This window comes from Sturnus vulgaris, chromosome 7 (genome assembly GCF_052056855.1).
Source record: "Sturnus vulgaris isolate bStuVul1 chromosome 7, bStuVul1.hap1, whole genome shotgun sequence".
Lineage (NCBI taxonomy): Eukaryota > Metazoa > Chordata > Aves > Passeriformes > Sturnidae > Sturnus > Sturnus vulgaris.
The window spans coordinates 19,103,887-19,127,919 of NC_142249.1; the positions used below are offsets into that span (position 1 = coordinate 19,103,887).

At 39.9% G+C, this 24,033-nt stretch overlaps 1 protein-coding gene across 3 annotated transcripts; it reads left to right on the top strand.

Moving 5' to 3' along the window:
* Positions 1 to 8: 8 nt before the first annotated feature.
* On the top strand, positions 9 to 23,347 carry NFE2L2 (NFE2 like bZIP transcription factor 2). 3 transcript variants are annotated; one of them, XM_014890038.2, is made up of 5 exons: positions 9 to 158; positions 18,024 to 18,293; positions 18,448 to 18,543; positions 18,873 to 19,052; positions 20,952 to 23,347. In XM_014890038.2, the coding sequence occupies exons 1-5, from the start codon at positions 129 to 131 to the stop codon at positions 22,152 to 22,154; spliced, it is 1,779 nt and encodes a 592-aa protein (XP_014745524.2). In that variant the 5' UTR covers positions 9 to 128; the 3' UTR covers positions 22,155 to 23,347. The 3 variants fall into 3 exon arrangements, with proteins under 3 accessions (XP_014745524.2, XP_014745525.1, XP_014745527.1); XM_014890039.2 differs by lacking the exon at positions 9 to 158 and adding an exon at positions 311 to 505; XM_014890041.2 differs by lacking the exon at positions 9 to 158 and adding an exon at positions 607 to 751.
* Positions 23,348 to 24,033: the final 686 nt, after the last annotated feature.

Below are 24,033 nucleotides of genomic sequence, written 5' to 3' on the forward strand. Positions count from 1 at the left end.
CGGCCCCGTCCCCAAACAGCGCTGAGAGAAGCGGCGGGCGGTGCCGGGCCAGCCGCCGCCGCCGCCGCCGCCGCCGCCGCGCTGTGCCGGCCCCGCCGAGCCGGCCCTCTCCTAGCCAGCCCCGCGCCATGGAGATCGAGACGCCGGCCGCCGCGCAGGTGAGAGCGGTGCCGCGGCCCGGGCAGGCCCGGCCGTGAGGGCGAGGGGCGGGGCGGCCGTCACGAGCCCGCGGAGCACGTGGCGCCGGCCCGCCCCCCGGAACGTGCTGAGTCACGGTAGGGGCGGGGCCGCGCTGCCCGCGGGGGCCGGGCCGGGGTCAGCGAGGGCCGCCCGCAGCCGCCGCCCGCAGCCTCGGGAGCGCGGGGAGGGCCGGGCAGGGCGAGGGGCCGGAGCCGCCCCCGAGGGAGCGGCTGGGGAGGCGCCGGTGCCGGAGGGGCTGCCCGAGCCGGGTGCAGCCTGGAGTCGCTGCCCCCGGCGGGCCCGAGCGCTGCCGCTTCGCACTCGGGTGAGTTACCGCCGCTTGCCGCTGCTGCAGCCCGGGCCCGCTCCTGGGCTCTTGCACAACCACGCGCTGTCCCGGGGCGGCTCCGGGCTCGCCGTCGGGTCCGGATCAGCCTCGCACACGCAGCCCGCGGAGCCCGAGCCGGGCTGCCCCGGCACCTTCGCCTCTGGAAACCCCCGCCAGCGCTTTGGGCACCGAGCAGACAGCCGGGGTGGCCTCTGCCAGGGCCAGTGTCCCGGAGGCTCTCAGGTGTTTGTGGTTTGTACTCATGTGCTGTGGAGCCTCTTCTCTCGAAGCCTGGGGAACTTCAGTACTGTTGTGTTGCGAACTAGTTGCCCAAGAGCTGCCTGAATAGCTGAAAACATAATTGAATTCCATTATAAATTGATACAATTGTGCTTTTTTGGGGCGTTTGAATAGAAACGTATCCTTATCAGCCAAATGCTAGGTTTAAGGAAGTAATACTTAAAACTTGTTCTGGAGCTGCTTTAATTCTTTTCATACTGCAAAATTAAGACTCAAGTGTTCTGATGCTCTTCTAGTGTATATTGGTACAATATATGCTATGCAGTAGAGTTTCTTCTAACACTGTCTAAGCTTTAGGATATATAAGTGAGTACTTCTTGCAGGTACTATCTCACTTCAGCAGCATGGGACGTACCTTTTTCTGTTTATTGGATAGTTCCTTTCGAGTCTTGGGCTGCTCATAACATTGCTTGGCCCATCTCTTTTTCTAGCCCTGGGTAGCACAGCCATGACCTCCGCCTTGCCTCCTCAGTTTGTTGGCAAATATTGCCATAGAAATCACTGTCTTGGCCTGTGCTGTGTAAGCACCCTGTGAATTTGCTTTTGCCTATATTATCCAGGCACTTTTGGTCTCATTCCTGAGGCACTCTTCACAGACCAATTCCTGCGTAAGTGATTTTGTACCTTCTTCCCCAATCCACTGTGATTCCCTTCTAGCAACCTCGCTTTTGTTACTCGTCTGCCTGCTTTGTCAAATCCTCTCTACTAAGCCACCTGTTGCACTTTTCCTATCTGAGCTCAGCAGCTGCTGATTTCTTCTCCTGCAGACCTAGCCTGAAAAGGCAGTGTGTTTTTTAGATAGCAACTTATCGTCATCTTTGACATATAGTCTTAAATATATTCATTAAATGTAAAATTCACATACCTTGTACCATAAAATGTTCACTCAAAATGAACAAGGGGGAGCACAATCTGCATTTAGCCCCTCATTTTACAAGCCAGCAGATGGGAAGGGTGTTCTTACTGTCTATGTGCCTGGTAGCAATAATCATAGCAGTAAAGGTGAGTGTGCAGGGGCTGATCAAATTCCTTAACCAGAATGCAAAACCTCCACTTTGAACTATGGGAGAGTTAGCAGAGCTATCGCCTGCAATATTCCTGTAAAAAACATTCCCTTGTTGTACCTTTCTGTGCACAAAGGTGAAATAGAACATTGCCTACGTGGACCTCAAACCATCGAAGAAAAAAGATTGCAGTGGAACAAGTGGTCTGGATGTTTCAAATCACACTTGAGAAGGCAGGACTTAGTAGCTTTTCAGTAAATGTGAAGTTATTGAAAAGGTTTCCTGTAACCTTGTAAAAAAGCTCTACAAGCCACTTAGTTATGAAATTTTGAGCCTCACAACAAGAGGGCAAAAAGAATTCCCTTTCCAACACAAATAATGAAGCTGTGGGTTGCACTAGATTGGAAGTAAGACTAATTGCAACAACTCGCAAAACCAAGTAGACAAATAATTGAGTGTGCATGCAAGTGTATCTGTTAGAGTTTTTCTACCTGTCCTGAAGAGTCTCCAGCTCAATTAGTGAAAGCTCTTCAGTATAGAGGGCTTCGATGGGGAATTACACATACTTTTCTTTTTCTTGACCTACTGCATTAAATCGTCAAGTGAGTGGGTTTATTTTTATTCCCTAATAGCCTCTCATTCCCACAAGGGTCGATTCTGTGGGAAGGTTGAACAGGGTACTCCCTACTCAGGGCTGCCAGCAAGTCTTTGCTTTTTCAGTTATTGTTTTTATTTTTTTTAATTGTTCTTGATAGTGAGATTTAATAACCTTATTTAGTAGGAATATCTGATCAATATATCTGTAGATCTATCTATTCATGTATCTATGTGAGTAAAATTAAGAAATACCCATATTTCTGAATATGTTGATATCTACTAAAATGGAGGACAAGTTTGGAGGAAGTAGATGAAAGAGTATCACAAGCACTTCCTTAAGTAAAAATGCATTTATTTGGACATTCCCAGTACTTCTGTGCTCACCTTGATATTGAGCTGTATTGGCAGAGCTTTCTTCAAAACTCACAAAAGAATATCTTTCAGTTAAGCCAGTGTTAGATATAATGCAGTGTAGCATGTTTGGCTGCAATGAATGTAGCCTAGCAGGAGCTGGTCTTGTCAATCCATTCAGGAGAGCAGCTAATTGGATATTGCTATTAGTGTAGTAAGTATCCATCATATGAACCCTGTTAGTAGCATGTCTTTAAAATGTGCCAGGAACTTACAGCTGTATTAGAAACTGTGGGAAGTGTGAATTCATTGTCTCAGAAAACCTGACCATCTGCCTTGAAGAAATTAATTTTTAGTACTCAAAGTTGGAGGAGAGATTGGCTTTGAAAGTTTATCGGGAAATGTTTGAAAGAGACCAAACGGGAATAAAAAAGAACATTCACTGTAAGCAGAAGGCAGCTGGATGTCCTTGTGTGCTTTAAAGAAGTTGAGATGTTTTTATAGGACTGTGTGGGCGGTTAGGAAGGTTTGTGTTCACTTCCCACTAATGTTCATGGGCAAAAATAAATTTTGGCTTTCTGTCTCTTACTTTATTCTTTTTTAATTGAAAAAATAGAGATGTTATAATATTCATCCTGAATAAGAATGTCGTGGGTTATGTATAACCCCGAAAGACAAGGAAATGGTTGAAAATTATTAATGTGTTTATTGTTGCATCTGAATACCATTTCGGTATCTTTTGCTTTCTTTACCTCTTAAATTTGCAAAGCAGAAAAATACCTATTTGATAGTTACTGCTACTTCCATGGTCCTGACTGAAATGAATGTAGCAATAGCATCTTGAACATACTTATTTTGTTTAAAAAATGTCTGATACCTTTATGGAGTATGCTGGACTTTGTGAGGTGATGTTGAGGAACACTAGAAGTGGAAGGACCCAAGTGAAGTATTTGTTCTGAGTAAAAACAATTCATACTATTCCTTACTCGAGTTTTTTATACATAGTTGTAAAATTTTGTTGTATTTGTTCCTTCAGTAGAACTAAGAAAACTCAAACCAGCAAAAGCTGATGGAGTTTGTCACTGAAAGTTTTTGGAATGCAGTAGACTTTATAAGGAGAATGAAAATAGTCAATTGCAGGCTCAGAAAAGGATGAAGAGAAAATATACCAAGTCCAGATGAAGATGCTAGTAAGTGATGCCACGTGTACCCATACCTGTAACACTGGGTGTGTGATTCATTGTGAGGAAGAAATTAGGTTGATTTTTGTATCTTGAGCATTGCTCCTTTTTTTCTCTTTGTAACTATAAAGATAAGCTGTAAAATTACTAAACTATTCACAAAATTTAGGCCAATTTGTGCAAGTGTGATGTATTTCCAATGATTGTCTTGGCTGAGGCCAGTGCAGTACAAGTTCAGGCAGTAACCCATTGGCATGAATTAAATATTAATCCCCTGCTGATTGAGTTGCAGCCATCAAGAAGTCCTGCAAAGACTCCAGGTTAATCACCTGGTTAAAGTTTGCTTTGGCCTCTATCTCATTCCAACCCTAAGTAACCTATTATTTTAATGTAGCACATTCCTAGAAAACTTGAAAGGGTTTGAAGTCTGTTCAGTTTTCTGATCCAGTACATTATGTCAAAGTTAGACTTTGTGCCACAGAATGCTGCTTTAGGTGAAGGGGAAAGAATATGATACATTGGTCCACTTAGTCCTTTTTCAGCAATAAACTGAATTGCTTTTGAAAACACTTCATTTGCTACCTCTGCAAGTCTTCCAATATGACCAATGAGAAGTCATGGAGGAGGAGCTGAAAGTCATGACTTTGAATTTTTGTTGTCCAAGGATGTCTGATATACAGTGAACCACAATGCCCCTCAGGGTTGCTCAACTGCAATTCTTTTATGGCATATCTGTTTCATTAAGGTAAACAATTAAGCCAGCGGTAAGAACTGAAGGTGGCAGTGCTCTCTGTGGTGGATAAAACTGCTGGAAACCATGGAAGGCTTATCTGGAACTGATACTGGCAAATGCATTCAATTAAAGATAGGCATTGTGTGCTTATAGCTTTCCTACCCAGTAACTGCTTTCTGTATGGTAAAGCAAAGCTAGTGATAGTCACATATTAATTGGCAGTAGAAAGAATTTAATTATCTTATAGCACTGATGTTTTTCTAAAGTAAAAGAGCAGTGTTACTGCTCTGTGTAGCACAGTAGTGAAACAATTAGAGCGACACCTATTTTTGTGTTTCTGTGATTTTTTAGATACATTTCTCAATTTTTTTTACTATCCTTTAAAATAAGGAAATAAAAAATATATCCCCCATTATATTATCTTACTGTAATATTACTTAAGTTTTAATTTGACATGTGTATGCCAGCAGTGGCCATTTGAAATGGAAGCAAAGTCTCTCAGAACAATACATTTAAATTAAGCATTAATTTGGCATCATACATTTAAATTAAATTTAATTTGGGTAACCAAGCAGTCTGTAACAACATCTAGTACGGATAAAAGTTTTTAATTATTTGACTGCTTTGGAGAGGAGCATTTGTCTTTATCCTATGAAGGATCTTCTGTTTTCTGTCTTTTGCTGTTTTTTTCTCAGTGAAATATTTTCTATGTTTTCTTGAAGTGACACATTGATTTTTCAATGTTATGTGTCAATACATTGGCTTTGTATTTGCCTCTTAATTTATATGTTAATATTCACTTTAAAATTCACTTTAAAATACTTAGATGTTCTGACATGTTGTTCTAGAGATCTTGGAAAGCTATTAGGAGATAATAAGAGTGCTAATAAATCAAAGTTAAGTTAGCATTGTCCTACCGGCAGAGTATAACTCTTGCTCAGTAATATATTATTAAAGCTTAGCACAAGTACTAATTGGTACAGCTCTAGTAGAATGGGTATAGCTTGGAAATAATACTTATGTGGCTGCAATTCATGCACTACAGATAGAGTTGAAGTTTTTTATTATGTCAGTTCAGATTTCTGATTTGAGCCTCGTTAGCTGCGGTTTTTATACTGGGAAGAAAGAATATAAAAGTGTTTGTTTAGCAAAGTTATTTGGAAGGTACTGTAAATGACTATTAATGTTTTCTGTCTTTAAATGTAAACTAAACCATTCCATAATGTATTTCTTCATGTGGATGCTGTTGCAGTACTGAGGGAGTTGAAACCACTCAACTTTGTACATGTCTTGCAGTTAGACTTTTAGCCTAACTTCTGCAGTATTATTATTAGCAATCTAGTTAAAAAAGAGAAGAGAAAGGGAAAGAAAGTTCTTTTAAGATTGAAGTTGCAGGAACAAAGTTATGTAAGATCAGTTTGAAACCATCTCTTTAAAATCTTTTGAGGAAGTATCTTCTGTATGGCTATGAAATGTAAAGATATCAACTTTTCCTTCCATGCTCCCACTTCTGTCTTGCAGTTTCAAAGTTTTGTTGCTGTTTGCTGTATTGATTTTACATGCTGTCTCTTGTAAGTATAACAAAAATTTCACTCCTGGAGACAGCTTGCGAAACAAAGTTTGCATACTTGGGAAATTGACTCAGAAGGAGCTTGGTTGATAGCGTGCCTGTAAGAGGAGGTTTGTTTTACGATTAAGGGTGTGTCTATTTGCTATGTTTGTAAATTAATACCTAGAAAATGTTAAAGCAACTCTTCAGCAGCTGAGTTATGTGAAAAGTTGCTGTAACTTTGATTTGCTTTTCCTACTCAGGTCATCACCACCGTTTGGCTGAAAAGAATTATGATAAAAAGATCATGGGGGGTTTTGTTTGTTTGAAACTTTGTGGTAAAATGAGTATCTTCCTACTTATTGCTGTAATTAGAGTGGAAAAATTCCTGTGCTGCTTGGGCTCCCCATTGGGAGATCCCCATTCAGAATTCCCAGGCAGCATGTGGTTGGTGCAGGTCTGGCACTGGGAATGCTGCCTGCTCCTGTGTAAGAGAGCCAGTTTGAATGTCTGCTCTGCAGCTGGCTGCCTGGGCGGCGGCTCTTCATCATTTCTTCTTTCTGCCTTCAGGAGCTGTTTGCTTGAGTTACGTGCTGTTGGGTAAGAAGACTGAATTTTGTTCTAAATCAGGGTATTTCCCGTTGGATTGCGTGCAGTTATGTGACCAGATGACCTGTTCCACAGTCAGCTGGGTAGCAGAACAATGGACAAGAGAGGATGGCAGGGAGGAGTGGGTGGCTCTGAAGGCTGGTGCAGCTCAGCTCAGAAGGGTAGGATTTTCAGATGCTTCATGGCTGGAAGGAGAATAGGGAGACTGTAGCAGCAGAGATCATCCAAGACCTGTCAGTGTGGGTGTTCCACCCCAGTTTGTGACACTAATGCTTGACTTCACCACTACCAGCAGGAGTCACTGATATGTCTGCACCAGTGCAGATAATATTATCATGAAGTGTCCTTGATGCAAATGTACTGCAGACCCTGGTGCAATCTGCTGTCAATTACTTGACATGAGATGCGTGGACATGTTTTCTGTTCTGTAACACAGAATTACGTTCACACTTGGCTTTGTTTCTGTTGTAGACGGGTCTTGAGCAGATATGTGTCAGCTGAGGAATTTCTGGAAGATTGTCACACTGATATTTGTAAAATAAATTAAACTTGAGTAAACTTTTGAAACAAGTAGGATTTAAGATGCCAAATGATGAAAATAGAAGTAAGTCAGTAAAAAAAATGGTGCTAGTAAAATAGCATAATATGAAAACCAGAATTTATATTTGAATCTAAATTGTGATTTCTGACAACCAGTCTTCCAAATTATTTAAATTTAATTATTTGGCAATGGAAGTGCACATCATATTAATGTACCTTATAGCTTTGTAACAGCTATAACAAGTTGTAAATTGTAGAAATTACAGCACAGTGACTTCTGGTACTGTGCTTTCTATTTTAGTTTTAGTTTTTGAACTAGAATGTTATCAGCTTAATTCTTCAACTAGTATAAATTGTTGTGACTCAGTGAAATGTTGTAGTGCCATGGAATGTTTTCTGGCTTGATTTGTAATCCTTTATCATTGACCACTTCAGGAGTCTAGTCTGCACTGACCACTCTTGGGAATCTTTGCTCAGCTAGTGCATACATTTCTAGACATCGTTCATCTCTCAAAGTTTCTTTTTGTTGGCAAAGTGAAGAATGAAAGCCACTTAAATAGTAAAACTATTAATGGAGTGCTTCAGATTATTCTGAAACAGTGTTGCTATGGTCAGACCCATAGAATTATTTTAAATTCAAGATGAAGCTTAGGATGAGAGTTTTTGATAAAATGGGTTATGAGTCTGCTGTATTCTCCAAGGGGACAGATATGGAAGAAGCTCAAAGGAAAGTGGTGAGCAGTGGAGGCTCTTGATTTGGATGGAAGGACGGTTACTGATGGTTGAGTTTTGTAATTTTGTTGTTTTTTTGAAGATATTGAGCATTACTTTGGCAAGAGGTATAAAACATTTTACGTGCTCTGGTTTATGCCTTGGAAGATGAGTTAGATCCTTTTGCTTTCAGAATATATAAATTGAAAAGTGAGGGCTGAAATGCCCCACATAGACAAAGCTTTAGTTTTCTACCCAATTATTGTTCACTTCCTCAGTGGGTTTACCTTTTCTAAGCAAAAGCTGTCATTGTGGACAAAAATTGACATGTAGGTGCCTGATTTGTTGGCCCTTATTGAGCTTTCTGATTTAACTGTTTAACTTTGCAGGACCTTCATGTGAAAGAGATTCCTGAAGCCTGTGTGAGGTCTGATGATTTCTAGAGGCTTGCTTTTTGCAGATGAATATGTGAATTACAATGCTTAAGAAAATGAGTAAAATCTACCCTTCTATGGAAGGATAATTAATGTATCTTGGTATGGCTAGAGAAAAGGGAAAAGCTATATGAACTCCTTTCATGCAAATTGGATAATGATTTCTTATGATGCTTTGTGTAAATTTAGGCAGAGTGTTCTTGGTCAACAGTGCACAGTTGAGTGGTATCATAATTGACTGAAGTATGTCACTAGTGAAGGCTCTTCACAGTGTCAAATTAAGTTTACAGTGCCATTTAACCATGAATTACTCTTTTGGAAAGATATTGCCAGCACAGCTAAAATGTATCCCTTTCTCAAGTCTGTTGTGATTCTGTACTGCCCAGTGGTGAGCAGTTGAATAGCAATGTATTTTTGGCCTCTTTTCTGGGTTTGGTTTCTTTTCCCCTTGCAGAAACTAAATAATAAGTGTATTAGAGGCTGAACACTCAAAAGAACCCCTGCCCCTGCTTGTTTAGTGAGGGCTATGCTCTGACTGAATTCCCAGCAGTGTCTGGATGGATTATGTATGTGAAAAGGACATTGCAGGACTGACTCAGGATGGTATTTAACACCTGTGCCCCATGGACTGCAGTGGGAACTGTGTACCTATGTCCTCTGCCAGATGGGGGCACATCTGGAGCCAACACTGTTCCCTGCAATATAACCCTCTTCTTAAGCTTTTAGTCTTAAGATAGTACTCCTGGCTGATGAGGTGTTTGTATGGAATTTCCTTGATGCAGCCACAGTAGCTGTCAGTGTTTCTGAAAGAGGGCTGCTGGGTATGTGCTGGCAGGACACTGGGTGAACCTCATTGCTTTGTAACTCACCCAGGCACTACAGTTGCTTGCCACTGCAGTTTGGTCCACAAACAATAAGAAGGCAAGTTGCTTGTGAGATGGGGTGGAAGTTGACAAGATGTGCCTCTGGTGGTGTTAGAGCGTGCAGCGTGCACATCCAGGCTGTGCTGCAGCTGTCATGACCCACAGGTGCTGACCCTGTAACTTGCCCGGCCAGCAGCAAAACAACAGCTGGAAATGGGGATTTTAAACTAAGATGCCAATGTGGTGCAATATGGACCCTCAAACAAACACATAGTTTTCATGTTTGGTTTGAAACATGCTTTTCCAAAAGGTGTGAAATCAAAATAGTGGCTAATAGGTTATAACCCAAGATTTATACAACTTAATGTTATTTGCAGTTTAAGTTCTTTTTTCTGTTCCTATGTTCATTTTGCTTCCTGATTTGTTTGATTGGACAAAATAATGTGCTATAATTTGACTGGATCATGTTTCCCAGATGACTGAGCTACTATTATAAACAAATCCTCTTGTGTATAAACTAGTGAGTATCCTGTGGCAGTGTCTGCAGAGTACGTTTGGCTGCGTACAGCAGAATAGCTTGAAGATAATAATTTAACAGGTAACTGTTTTTCAAATACTGTAGGTTCAATATAGAAAGTGAAGTGAGATGCAAGGGCTTTTGTATTTCTGTGATTAAAGGATCAGCAGTATCTTTCTTATATTATTTGTTTACATATAGGGGGTTCCTTTTGTTGCTGTATAAATGACAAAATTCAATAAATGCCTGTTTCGTTATGATGCTGTCTTAACTTGGGAAGAAAAAAACCAAAAAACCCCAAACACAAATAAAGCCATTAAAGCCATATTTCATTTCAGAAAGAGCTGGTCTATCTGAGATGGCTGCTGTTTGAATACCTTTCAAAATGGAGTTATATGGTGCAGTACATGGTGATTAGACAACAGCTAGAAAGTCAGCCACAGCAGAATCGCTCCCTTTACTTGTTGGGGCTGCACAGCAGAATTTTGTTGATGTATCATACAAAACCAAATAGACAGACTAACCCACTCTAATGAAAACAATCCTGTATTTTTGCCAGCCTCCCAAGTTCATTGTGCAAGTTGTGTAATAGATTGTAACTTGAATACATATTAACTTTTTGTGCTTATTGACTTAATTTTGTAATGCTGCTGATGCAAGATAAAGAAACAGCAAGTCAATAACTGCTAAGCTGAAAGAGGGATTCAGAATTGTAGTGTAAGGGACTGCAACACTACTAGCCAAATACACTGTGGAAAAGTGAAAATAGGATCAACATCATATAATTAAGACTGAAAAGGGAAAACCAGAACCCATTTAACTAAAACAGCAGAGCTCTGAAAACATGTATGGCTCATTGCTTTACATACAGATGCTTCAGAAAGCACTCTGGGATGTCAAGAGTTTTAGGACTAAGTTTGAAGAAGTGGGATGACAACCATGGCCATTTTTAGCTTGTTCTGAGCAGCCACAGTAGCACTTGTAAATATGGGCATAATTCAGTTTATTCAAGAAAAATTCAGCGTCATCAGTTCACCATGTTAGATCTTACTCTGTCGTTTCCTTATGGCTAAGGCAGAAATAAAGGAATTTGGAGCAGAAACAATGCATGATAGATCTAGTCTTCAGTACTAGAGGATAACTTTGGAAAAACCAGGTACTGGACAAAGAAAATATCTACCAATGTCAAACTTAAGATTTTGCTTTCTGTAAGCCATGCAAACCAGACAGTGGATTTGTTTTTTTTTATTTGTTTGGGTTTGTTTTGTTTTGTTTTGTTTTTTTTCAAGTGTGTTGAGATGGGATCAGTCCAGACCCCATTCAATCCCTGGAAACCAACACTCTATATTAAACTCATACTATTTTAAACCTACCATCTAAAATATGTATTGATTAAACAATTTAGAAAAGCACAGCTGCTTCTGGAGTGTCTGAGATAGATCATGAAACAGTCTTCTGCAGAAAGATCTGCAGCACTGAGCAAGAATCCCCTGATCTGTTGTACCATAAATGGTCACTTCAAAGCTGCCCAGATGTGCTGTGAAAAGCACATAGACTTTTGTGACTATTGATGATGAGACTGAGCCACAGAAGAGAGTGTTGCTCCTGCAACTGTGCCCCAGGCTGGGAGTGCTGTGAGGCGCTTGCACGTGTGTTCTAAGGAGTGTCAGGGAGGTGGGGATTGATTGATTTTGCAGAAAAAGAGAAGACTTGCCAGAGGGAAGAAGTAAACTGTTCTGTGTTCTTCTTTTTCCTCATCTTTGCTGTTTCTGATGAAGGTGTTTTTCTTTACTTGCTTTGGTCTTGCTTTACTGTTAGCAATAGGATTTTGCAGGTTTGGAATTGAAATAAAATGAGTATATTAATGACCATAAACAGCCTTCAACAGCTGTTTTTTATTGCAGTTACATTCTTGCTCATTTAATATTCTTCAGGCTCAAATAAACTTGTCTTTTCACTATACAGGGTGTGTTTTTTATCAGGTATATTTTTTCCCTGGCAGTTTGGAAAGCTTGCTTGCCATAGGATGTGTTCAAGAAAACCATCATGTTGAGAGCTGTACATAACTTAGAGATTTAACCTTTGTTGATACCATTTCTGGAAGATGACATTTCAGGTAAAATACATAAATAATCCACCTCTCAGAGGAGTGGTTCTGGAGTGAGGATTGGAAGAATGGGCAAGTACTATCCAGAATTGTACTTCCAGCCAGAGAGGAAGAACCTCTCCCAGTCTTTGTCAGAGCAATGCCCTTAGACAAGGCTTGTAGTGAAGCTTGCTTAAGAACGCTGAACAATCCAGCCCAGGAATTTTTCAACTAATCTAATTTATGAGTGTAGATCCTGACAAGTTGACATTTATTAAGAGAGCTTGTTGTAATACAGTGGGAGGTACAATCTGAAATATGTAATGTGAGTTAGGAGAAAAATAGAAATTTGCATACATAGATATAGCATTATAGGAACTGTCTTACCTGACTCTGTTGGGGCAGAAGAATGTCCCAAGATGCACTCTCAGCATGGACAGCATTAACAGGTTTATTTATACAGACAGAGAGTGAAAATTCTTTTATAATATCACTTCCTTAAAGCTAGAGCTTTTCAAACTTTTTGAGTCCTTTCCTAGGTAAGTTAGCCTGCCAGGGCTTTAAGAGTGTTTTGTGGCTCAGACATCCAAAGACTTTAGGACCAGGAAGAGCAAATGGGTATAAAGAAAGAGAAGCAGGCTGGTGTGGTGTCAAAACATACTGGTTTAGTGTCGGTACAGTCACACCAGTGTTCGGTGGCTCAGGTATGAAAGACAGAAAGAAGACATCCCCTTGCATCCATCCAAGCTCCTGGTTTCCTCCCAGACTTCTTAGAAGGTCTTGGTGAAAAATACAGGACAGCAGACAGCTCTGCAGGGCAGTCGGGGATTTGACCACGTATATTCACAAATCACAAGTTGCTGTCATGTGGCTTTGTTTGACAGCTGTCTGTTCTGTCACACTTCCAAAGCCTGAATTCAGATGTCTGAAATTGCTTTTTTACCCCTCTGCCCACCACTATAAGTCACTTCTGTCATCCCCTTTTCCTCATTCTTCTCAATTGTTTTTAAAAAGTTAGGGTGTTGAGCTAACTTTATCAGCCTTCTGTGCCTTCTCTTAAGCATAAGGCTTATGTGTCCAGAATTTTGTTCCGTAATTGTAATTGAGTAACTTACCTTGAAAAATATTTAGAAAAGCAAACAGTAGTTATGGAGATGCCAGAGATCATCTGAAAACATTATTTATAACTAATTCTTAAAAACTACTTGAACAAAATCAGTTCCTCCAGAGGATAGTGAGGAAAACCTTCAGCTGTTGCTTCCACTGTGCTTTTCTTAAGTGGCAAGATGCTTCCAGCTCTTCTTGTACTTGTCTTATTACTTGATGATCTCCTTTTCATTCTTGCCTTGAAGTGTCTCAGGTCCTTGAGCCTGTCGCACTTCTAACAGTTTTTTTATTAAATCAGAAATGTAAGGTGCTGTTTTCTTCATTCCCTTCACCTTCTGGCAAAGAGATAAGAATTGAGGGATACTTTACCCTGCCTCTTTCTGTGGGTAAGCTGTAGGAGTACTTTCCTGTTCCTTGTGTGGTGCTGGCCTGAGCTCCCTGCTGGATGCATTAGCCATTGATTCTGTTGCTCTTCTATTGATTCATGCTGGCATGTGAAATCATGTCTTTGTGGGGTTAGGTGCTAACAGATCATGGGAAAGGAAAACAAATCCCTGTCTGGTGAGAGATTCCGCTTGTGTTATCTCAGTTTATGGTGCAAAAGGCATGACTTTCAAAGAAAATGCACAAACCTCATTGTGCTGTATTTCCAGGAGATAGGTTACAATGGGTTGAAGGTGCTGAGATGCTCTGCTGACACTTGGGCTGCTGGATGTCTCCATTCTAGCAAGACTACCTGTAACTGGCTTATATTCCAAACAGCACCTGAACCAGTCAGATAAACCAGACAGGGATGAAACAAAAGATTAGCATTTTGTTTAAAGCAGGGAAGTCAGTCTATGAAAGTAACATGAAAACAGGGTCTCTTTCCTTTGTTTACCCTTCTGCAAATGTTTGCTTAGGAGCAATAAGAGTTAATTGTCAAACTTTACAATGTAGTCGGAGATTTTCTCATAAAATGTATAACAGACTCTGCCCAGATGGCAAATGCTGATATGTAAATCTAAAACATGAAAATTTCCATTGGGGGCCAGATGGTGGCTTAATGTGAATTGTTTAACATTTATGTTTATCTTATTAAAAGTGCCTTTATATGTCCAAACTAAGCTATCAATGTGGTTGGAAGAGCATATCACTAAATGAACAGAAAAACCAAACCATCAGTACAAGGCACCTCCTGCTTACATGGATCATGGGAAAGCAAAAATGTCTTCTATGGAGAGAAGTTATTTCTCTGTCTTCAAAATTGTGAAGGAGATCAACCAAAATGAAATCACTGTTTGTCTGCTTGTGAAAATCTTGAACCCATACCATTTTCTCCAAAGTTAAAACTGTTGGACGGCAGTAATGCACTGTTAAATCCCATAATGTGTTTGCCCTTGGCGTTGGTGCTCAGAGGGAAGGAGCTGAGCTCCAGGCAGGGGGAAGCACCATGGCTGCAATCCCTCCTGGGCACAGGCTGGGCTCTTCCTGCACAGCTCCAGGCTCTGCCAAACCCATCATTTCCTCTGATGCAATCCAACAAGTTGCACAACGGAGGAAAGAACAAGTGGGTGCTTGTGGAGGCTGTCACATGAGGCTGTGCCTTTGCAGTAACTGTGTCTGATATTCAGGGAAGTGGTCAGCCAGGCTCTGAAGGGCAGCAGCCAGCTCTGGGTCAGATGCATCTTTTATAGGACTCTGGTGGGTGCACGTTTTCAGTTTAGGTGCCAGTCTGTGCTCCCTTGTCCCTCCAAATGAGTCTGCCTGAGACCAGCACATTGTGTTAAGGCATCTAAAAACCAGCGGGTCGCTCTTGCACAGGAGAGGAGAACACATTTTAATGGCTTTAGTTCTAACACTCCAGGCATGGAGTACACAGGGACTTCTGGGATACTTTCTCAGTCGAAGGGGAAAACTGCTTCAGTGATGAACCTAAAGTAGGATGCCTGCCTGTATGGGTACCTCTGTGTATGGTTGTGCTGGTGTTCAACAAGGCAGGGAAATAAAGAGGAAGACTGTGGGGAGACTAAAGGAACAAAATTGCAAAAAATGTTTGCTTTAGGCTGCAAGAGTATTTTTTTTAAGAGTTCTTTGCCATTACCTCGTGCTTGTGGTTGTGATTCATTCCTCAGTGAATCACTGGTCAATGTTGACTCTCTTAACTTTGACCTGAGGCTTTGGACTAATAACCAGAATACTTTTTTGTCTTGAAAAGGGAAGTATTACTAAAAGCATTGGTTGAAATTATAGATAAGTGTTAAGTGGCAGGTTAATATTTAAATCAGTGTGCTGTTAGATACTACATATCAGCATATTGACCAGAAGAACACTCCCTCGATGTAGCCCATTTATGTTGAGTAATTAGTTGAATTGTTATTCAAAGTTAACATTAATATTGCTGTATTTATGTACAACTTTTCAAACTGAAAATAAGGGACCTCTTTTGCAGTTACATGGTGGTAACAAAAACAAAGCAACCCATCTTTTTGGTTTTAGGTGTCACTAGCACAACTAAATAAAATTTAAAAGTGCTCCCAACAAGGGTAGAGCATGACTGTTTGGCAAAGCTCAGCTCTTTGGCAGAGATAAGACACTGACCTAAATATGGTCCCTTGAAAAATGGTGACAGGAGCCAATCAGTGCTGTTATATTTGTCAAACAACAGCTCGAGATCCTGACAATCTTGATAAGTATGCAAGCATATTCATTCACAAAAGAATCCTGAAGTGACTGCTGCACACACAAAGAGGCAGTGCTGTACAGCCACAGCATTTTCTTTGGTCAGCTGGTGTCTTTGGAGATATCTCATCCCACAAAGGAGGCAGCACCCAAAGCTGTTTACTTTGATAATGAATATTGCCATTAGAATGACTGAAAGATGCAATAGCTGAGTCTTAAGTTTTTGTACTAAGGCTACATGGGTTTTCTTCTTAAGGAAAATGTGTTTTGCCTTCTGTAGCTCTGTAGCTGCAGAAAGAAAAACTTTTGTTTTTCATCATTTAACCTGAAACTGAGCACCAGTTCTGATATTTTTGTGCATTATACACACACATGCAGAAAAAAAAAATTGAGTCACATTTTTAATGGTGCTTTGTAAATGAATAATTCAGAAGTGAGCCCTAAAATCCAGATCCTGCAGTTTCATCCAGAACATATTGCAAATGCTCAGAGACTAGGAAACACTTTTGGATCTGCTGCAGAAGGAGACACTGAGCAGCTGGTAAACTACTGGCCCTTAATGAAGCTATACCATATTGCAGTATCTCAAATTACTGCAGAACTTAATTAGTTCGTTTTACCCTGCCAATCTGGAAAGACCAAACATTGTCTTGGGCAGCCACTGTAATAATTTCAGCTTCTTCATTGCTGGCCATTAAAGCTGCATTTGGTCTCTCCTACAAAGGTATATGAAATATGATTTAGATTTGGAAGTGCCTGCATTGTGTTACACAAAGATATTTTATGTAACTACCCGATTTTAGTAAAAATACATTTTTTTAGATATTAGTAGAAGTTGTTCATGCCACATGGAATGAGGACACTGAATTGGTTTGTTCAGATGTGGGCTGGGCCTAAAGCTTTTTGCCGTAGTTGTTGTACAGACGTGATCATTTTGAATGGCAGCATGAGCTGGCATTCAGGTTCCTTTGCTTCTCTATTTGAAAATAACCTTCAGAGAGAAGGCAATGTTTGAATTTGATGTGATGGCAAAAAATTATACCTTGGGTGTGGAGCTGCTGGGTGAATCAGGAAGGTTCTGTTTAAATGAAATGCAGTGTTTGGTGTATTACTTGTAGTGTGTTAATCTGAGGAGGATGCCCAACACTAAACGTTATTTTTACATGCTGCTCCTAAAGGGTAATTTTAAGCATAATGAAACATGATGTAAAATCAAAAACTTTCAGGCACCAGCTAAATGGTTGGCATTTACCCATCTGAAAAATGTGGCTAGCAAGTATAAAAATTCTGTATCAGCAGGCATACAAATTGATAAATTTTGCATGTTAGGTTTTCTTCATAGAAGAAAATACTCTAGACTTCAGCCCTAAAAATATTGACTATTTGAACAAGAAAAAACTAAAACAAGAGAATCCTCTAACTCCCTTGTCCTTCCCCCCCAATAAAAAAACCCTGATGCAATAAATTAAAAGTAATTGTAGCCAAAGCAAATAGTATTAAGCAGTTGCTTTTTCTTAAATAGCAGAATTCCATTTGGACTCTGTGATTAGCTAGGGACCAAATCATTAACAGTATTTGAGGCCCTGTAACCACTGTTTATACTCAGCTGCTCCAAACCAGCCACATTTAGAACATCAACACAGACTAAGCTTTAAATTACAATTTTTTACTAATAGTCTTAATAATTGTCTTTAGTGCTAGTGATATTATGTCACTTGGTGTCTTTGAAACCAGATTCTCTTCCAGCTCTAAAGCTCGGTTCTGTGGATTTTGCATTCTGCATTTTGCAGTATGGCTATTATTGTTACTTCAGGAAGCCTCCATCATGTTCTCACTCAGCTTTTGCAGTTTTACAAGAACATGTGAAAAAAAATTTACATGGTCAAACTTTTCAATTTCTCTCTTTTCTCCTAAAAGTTACTTTCTTTAATCTTTTGAAGATACATTCCGTATCTTCATGTTTTCTATGAGACAAGTTGAAAAAGAAGAATGTATTTATCCTCTGGCTAGTTCCTGTATTTCCTTACCAATTGTAATAAATTCTTGGTTTCTGTGAGCCCGTATGTGGGCCACAGAAACCAAACCACCAGATCACACATTTCAGAAATGTCACATAGAACAATATTTCATTTTTGATAATTTTGTAGGATTAAGAGAATAAACTTCAGTTACAGGAGTCTACCCATTTGACACAGAGATTAAAAGTTTTGCTGTTGTTCTAAACCAGTTCTGCTGGGGAGGAATTTGCTTTAAAAAAGCATTTCTATTTCAGGACATGAACTTGATCGACATCCTTTGGAGGCAAGATATAGACCTTGGGGCAAGACGTGAAGTTTTTGATTCTAGTCAGCGACAGAAGGAGTATGAACTTGAGAAACAGAAGAAACTTGAAAAGGAAAGACAAGAGCGGCTCCAAAGAGAGCAGGAGGAAGCCTTGCTGGCTCAGCTGGAATTAGACGAAGAGACAGGTGAATTTGTTCCTGTGCAGCCAGCTCAGGGCGTTCAGTCAGAAAATACTGAGCCACCTGTTGTTTTCTCACAGGTAAACTCCAGTGCTTTGAGTGTGTGTAACCCTGTTGCCATTCACAGGAAGGCATAATCCTGGTGGCTGCCTAAAATGAATTTGCATGTGTTGCTGTAATGGAACTTGGTAACTCAAAGATGCAGTAACCTTTTTTCATAACTTTCCTATTTAGACCACAGAGCCTTCAAAACCAGAAGCAGAGGCCTTGTCCTTTGATGACTGCATGCAGCTCTTGGCAGAAGCATTCCCATTTATAGATGAGCATGAGGTAAAAATGCACAATTCAGTGGTTTCATGGGTGGTCTTCCACGGGGTCAGTCTCATGTCTTCTCTGACTAAGAATAATTTGTGATCTGAGCTTTCTCCTCAAGCTGGCTCCAGCTGGCATAAAGTAGTGAGAAGGCTTGAGCCTATTTTTATATTATTTCATTGTATTTTAAAAAAATGCTTTTCTTTAAGAAATACTTGTTTGTTCTGCAGAAACAGTAGAACTCCAAAAACTAGATTATTGCCTTGGAAAATGCACATCTGTTTTTTTGAGTGGGTTTTTTAGTTATCATTGCTTCAGCTTTTTAATTTTTTGTTCAAACCCTTCAGGCTTCTTCAGCTGCATTTCAGTCACTGGTTCCTGCTCAGGTCAATAGCAACCCAGCCTTTGTTTCCTCTGATCAAACTCAGCCACCTGAATCCCCTGATCTAGTACAACCCACTGATGCAGAGAACATGCAGAACATAGACCAAGTTTGGGAAGAATTATTGTCCCTTGCAGAGCTACAGGTTAGTATGATAAGCACCTGAAAAACAAAGCGAGATGTTTTGAAGGACTGTAGTATTTTGGAGAAGGCAGTACAATAGCATCTGAACAGATGGTGATTATTACTTGGTTTCTACACCTGTAGAATGCTTATAACTCAATATAAGCTTTTTTCAAAAAGAATATATCGAAAAACATGTAGGAAGAATGAAATTAGTTGTTTATGGATAAGCCTTAATGAAACACTTTTCAGTCAGAACTTCCTCATGTTTAGCAAGTCACTGCCTCTGTGTGCAACTTGATACAGTGTGATCACTAAAATTCAGCTGCTCAAAAATAGACATTTCTGAGTCATGGATCTACTACAGGAATTGTTTTCACAAGTGTTATTGTAAATCTTGGGGGACTCTGGCAGTGTCTGATTGTGTAAATATGATTACTTTTGCATTAAACTTTTATCTAAGGAAAAGTTTTTTTAAAACTGAGAATATATATTTAGGTACACAAAAGAGACAGGTGTATTTATATGAATGCTGTTCATATATATTCAGTAAGAACAACTTGTGCAATGTACGGGGACTAGATATTTCAAAGGAACAAAAAAATAATTTTGCTGATACAGAGAATATGTAGGGATTTTTATCATGTTTCTATTTCTGTTTTCCTTATATTTTACTATAAAATTGAATAAATTTATTTTTAAATATAGTACTGTAGAATGTCATCATGCTTTCCAGCATGCTGCTGCTCTACTTTCTGCTATTAATACAAGAGATGATTACTTGGTGGAGTGCCCATAAATCTAAATCATATTTCATAAAACCAAAGTGAAAACTTGCAGGAGCTGAACTTTTCCTGCCACTCTCCCTTTTCCCTTTGTCTTCTTAAGTTTTTTTATATTCTTCTAGTTTTCTACCATGATTACTTTGTTAGGCCTAAAGGCTCCACATATGTAACAAGGGCAATTGGCTGTGAAGAGGCAGCAGTGACGGTGAAAATACATTAAGAAACCAAACCAAAATAATCTATTGCAGTAATTCTGAATAGTAATTGAATAATTTTCTGGAAAAAAGAAAGATAATTAAAATGAGGGCACTGCCTTTTACATATTATGTTTAGAGAAACAGAAAAATAGAGCTCTCACATTGAAAATCTTAGCTTAAGCCATGAACAACCTCTAGTTAAGTAATTCCTGGGGGACAGTGGGCCTGCTTATTTCAGCTTGAGTTAGGCAACTGCCACCCCATTGGAAAGGTGTTCTTGTAGTCATTGAAAGCCCATCAGTGGAGCAGTCTGCTCACACTGGTGTTAGCCAGCTGAACTAATGTGTGTTTGCCAGGCTACATGTTAGCACTCTCCTTACTTCACCAAGAATTACACTGCTCTGTGCTGAACAGACCTTCATTCAGTAAGTCCTAGAAGAATCTTGGTTTTAAGGAGCCGTGACATGAAAGTAATAGTGCTAGAAGTAATTGTTTGGTGTACATGCTTATGAACTCTCATTCAGGGATTTGACATTTCTGTACTCACGCCATTCTTGGCAGTGGTGCTCGTGAGAAGGTCAGACCTGGCAGCTCCAGGATCCCCACTAGGAATTACCAGAACAGGAAGGTTCCATGCAGTTTCTGTAACACATTGGAATGGGTGTCTTCAGCATCTTGCTCTGAGCCCAGGAGGCTCTCCTCTCTTCCTCTAAACAGCTTTGTCCAAAACAAATTGTGTTGTGCTCTTGCTTTGGTCTCTGTCATCTTCCTTGATTGCCTCTTCATAGCACAAGGGTGCTGTAGTCATATAGACTACAGTGGTGTTATAAAGCCCCTTTATGTCCATGTGATTAGCTCTTTAATGCTTCTGGGTTGTAGAAAAGGGTTTTATCAATTGGAGATGTGTTGCTCAATTTTTCCCTTGCATTCCCCATCTAGGGCCTGAACATTGAAAACGATAACGTGGCTGAGATGAGCACAATCACGAGCCCTGAAACCAAGCCAGCAGAGATGCACGATAGCTACAATTACTGCAGCTCATTACCCATGCTGAAAAAAGACATTAATTGCAGTCCAGATTTCCTGGATGGTATGGAGGGTCCCTTCTCTGGCATTCTGCCACCAGAAGACACCAGCCAGCTGAGTGTGAACTCTTTAAATGACACATCCCCTTCAAACTCGGATTTCTGTGAGGATTTTTACACCACATTTATTGATACAAAGGTGAACGGTGATGCAGCAGCAACGAACACAATCAGTCAATCCCTGGCAGAGATTCTAAGTGAACCTATTGATCTTTCTGACTTTGCACTGTGTAAAGCTTTTAATGGCTCAGGGACCAGAGCAGAATGTACCGATTCTGACTCTGGTATTTCACTGAATGCAAGTTCCAGCGTAGCATCACCGGAACACTCTGTGGAATCATCTGCCTATGCAGATAAGACTTTGGGTTGCAGCGATTCTGAAATGGAAGACACGGATAGTGCACCTGGAAGTTTGCTGCAGAGCAGTGCTGGTGGGTACTCTTTGCACCTCCAGGATCAAGCGTTTTCTTCCTTAGGGCTGAGCACTCAAACACCAAGTTTGCCGTGTACAGCCACCCCCAAGAAAGAACCCCCTCCTGCTCCCGGCCAACCCAAAGCTCCCTTCACAAAAGACAAACCTCCAGGCCGCCTTGAAGCTCATCTCACAAGAGATGAGCAAAGAGCAAGAGCTCTGCAGATCCCTTTTCCTGTTGAAAAAATCATCAATCTCCCTGTTGCAGACTTCAGTGAAATGATGTCTAAGGAGCATTTCAATGAAGCCCAGCTTACACTTATTCGAGATATACGCAGGAGAGGCAAGAACAAAGTGGCTGCTCAAAATTGCCGTAAAAGAAAACTGGAAAATATAGTAGAACTGGAGCATGATTTGAGTAACCTAAAAGATGAGAAAGAGAAATTGCTTAAGGAAAAAGGAGAGCATGACAGGAGCCTTCATCAAATGAAAAAGCAATTCACCAGCCTGTACCTCGAGGTCTTCAGCATGCTACGTGATGAAGATGGAAAGCCTTATTCTCCTAGTGAATATTCACTGCAGCAAACTAAAGATGGCAATGTCTTTCTTGTTCCTAAGAGCAGGAAGTCAGGGACTAAACTTTGAAAGGCAGTACAGCTGGCTCCTGTTCTCTGAGTTACTATTTTTGTATCATTATCATTATAGTTTTTACTGTGAGGTGGAATGCAGAATTAAGTAATATTTGTCAAGTAAGTCTATGCAATGATAATTTTCAAGTTGTTAATTAGTTTATGGAAGATGCAAGTTGAAAATTAATCACTTAATGCAGATGGACATATACGAAAATTTTAATCTGACTTTGTAACAGACATTTATTTCTTATAGCACCACTTTGACTAGTTTCCACATCTATGTAAATATTTAAATATGCCATATTTATATACTGTTCCTATCTATTGTTATATTCATAGATTTATTGGATATATATAAATAAAAATGATTTTAGCCTTCTAAATATAATTTCTTGAAAGACAACCAGGATGGCTTCTGATAGTTTTTATAAATATGCAAGTGTTCCCCACTTTTCTTACACGTTTATACTTGCTTTATATTTAATATATTAATGTAGTATAAAAGTTGACAGTGTTTGATTTTACTTTATCTGCTCATTAAACTTTTTAAACTCTACTTCATAGACATTTATTTCCTTAAAGAAGAGAAATCCTTGCTAATTTTCCAAGGCTAAGTCTTCCTGCAGCATAATACTAAACCACACAGCGCTGTCAGCATTACTAACGCTTCATTCAGCTTCATTTTAATAACCTTTGGAAAGACTACGTAACACAACGCTTCAAGTCTATACTAAACTCACATTTTTGTTTTCCTCCTTGCACTATGTCAATTTATGAGATCTTTTCTCCAAAGGCATTTAAAATCTGATAAAGCATTGTCAGCATTATGCCTTTTTACAGCTAAAATTTCTGTAGGCTTTTGAGCAATTCTCCTAGAAATACACTACTGTGCCTCCAACTTCAACCACCAAGCATCCCATGTTCCTGCTGTTACATTGGTGCTTATGGAAAACTGCACACTAGCAGCCAGCCACCTACCCTATTTGGAATCTCTGCTCAGTAAAGTGAAAAGGTTTGTGGAGTTTAAATTATGATTTATAAAAGAATAAAAATGGGCAAATAAATAGCATTGTTTTGTTTACGACTCAAAGGAACTCATTGCACTTGATCATTTTGGATTGTTTCAATATAGAAAATGCATAATTTGTAAGACTTGTTGATCTGAACATTAAAAACCATCTTCATCCCTGTGAAAGTTCTAAAACACATGCTTGATCTGAAGTGATTTTTTTTTCTTGCCACGGGTAGGCACTGGGGGAATGCAAGATACTGCTGCCACTTAAAGCATGAGGAGTAAGTCATATTTGAAGATGGCAATTTTAGAGCATAGGCATCAAGGAGAAAGCACACCCAGCCATGGCCCTGGACAGTGTTCCCAGATTGATACACGGTAACTCTTAAACACAGGCAGGGGCTGGTGGCAAAGCACAAGCGCCTAAAATGCTCCTGGGTTCCCTTTGCCATTAACTACGCTCTCAAATGTGTGTCAGAGAAAATTGTCTACAGCTGCAATATAAATACTTTGAATTACAAATTGGCTATTAAACAGACATCTCAGTAAACTCCTGCCCTGCACTTCCATTTGTTGTTTAATTTGTTCACTAATGTGAAAGCCAAAGGCAAACAGCATCCTTACAGCCTTTGCAGGGACTACTGTATTTGTACCATCCATTTGTCAATAACATAATATAAAGATACTTCTTCCATTACCAAAATAAAAGTGCAAGAACAAAAAAACTGCAGTTAATGCAGCAGCCTTATTTTAATTTCGTCAGGTGAAGTATCAATCTGAAGTAACTTGGTCTGTGACAACTTGCATTCAGTTTAAACCAGTGTTCTTCACATCATCAACACAGTCCATGCTGCTCTCTCATCAAACCCCCCAATATCAT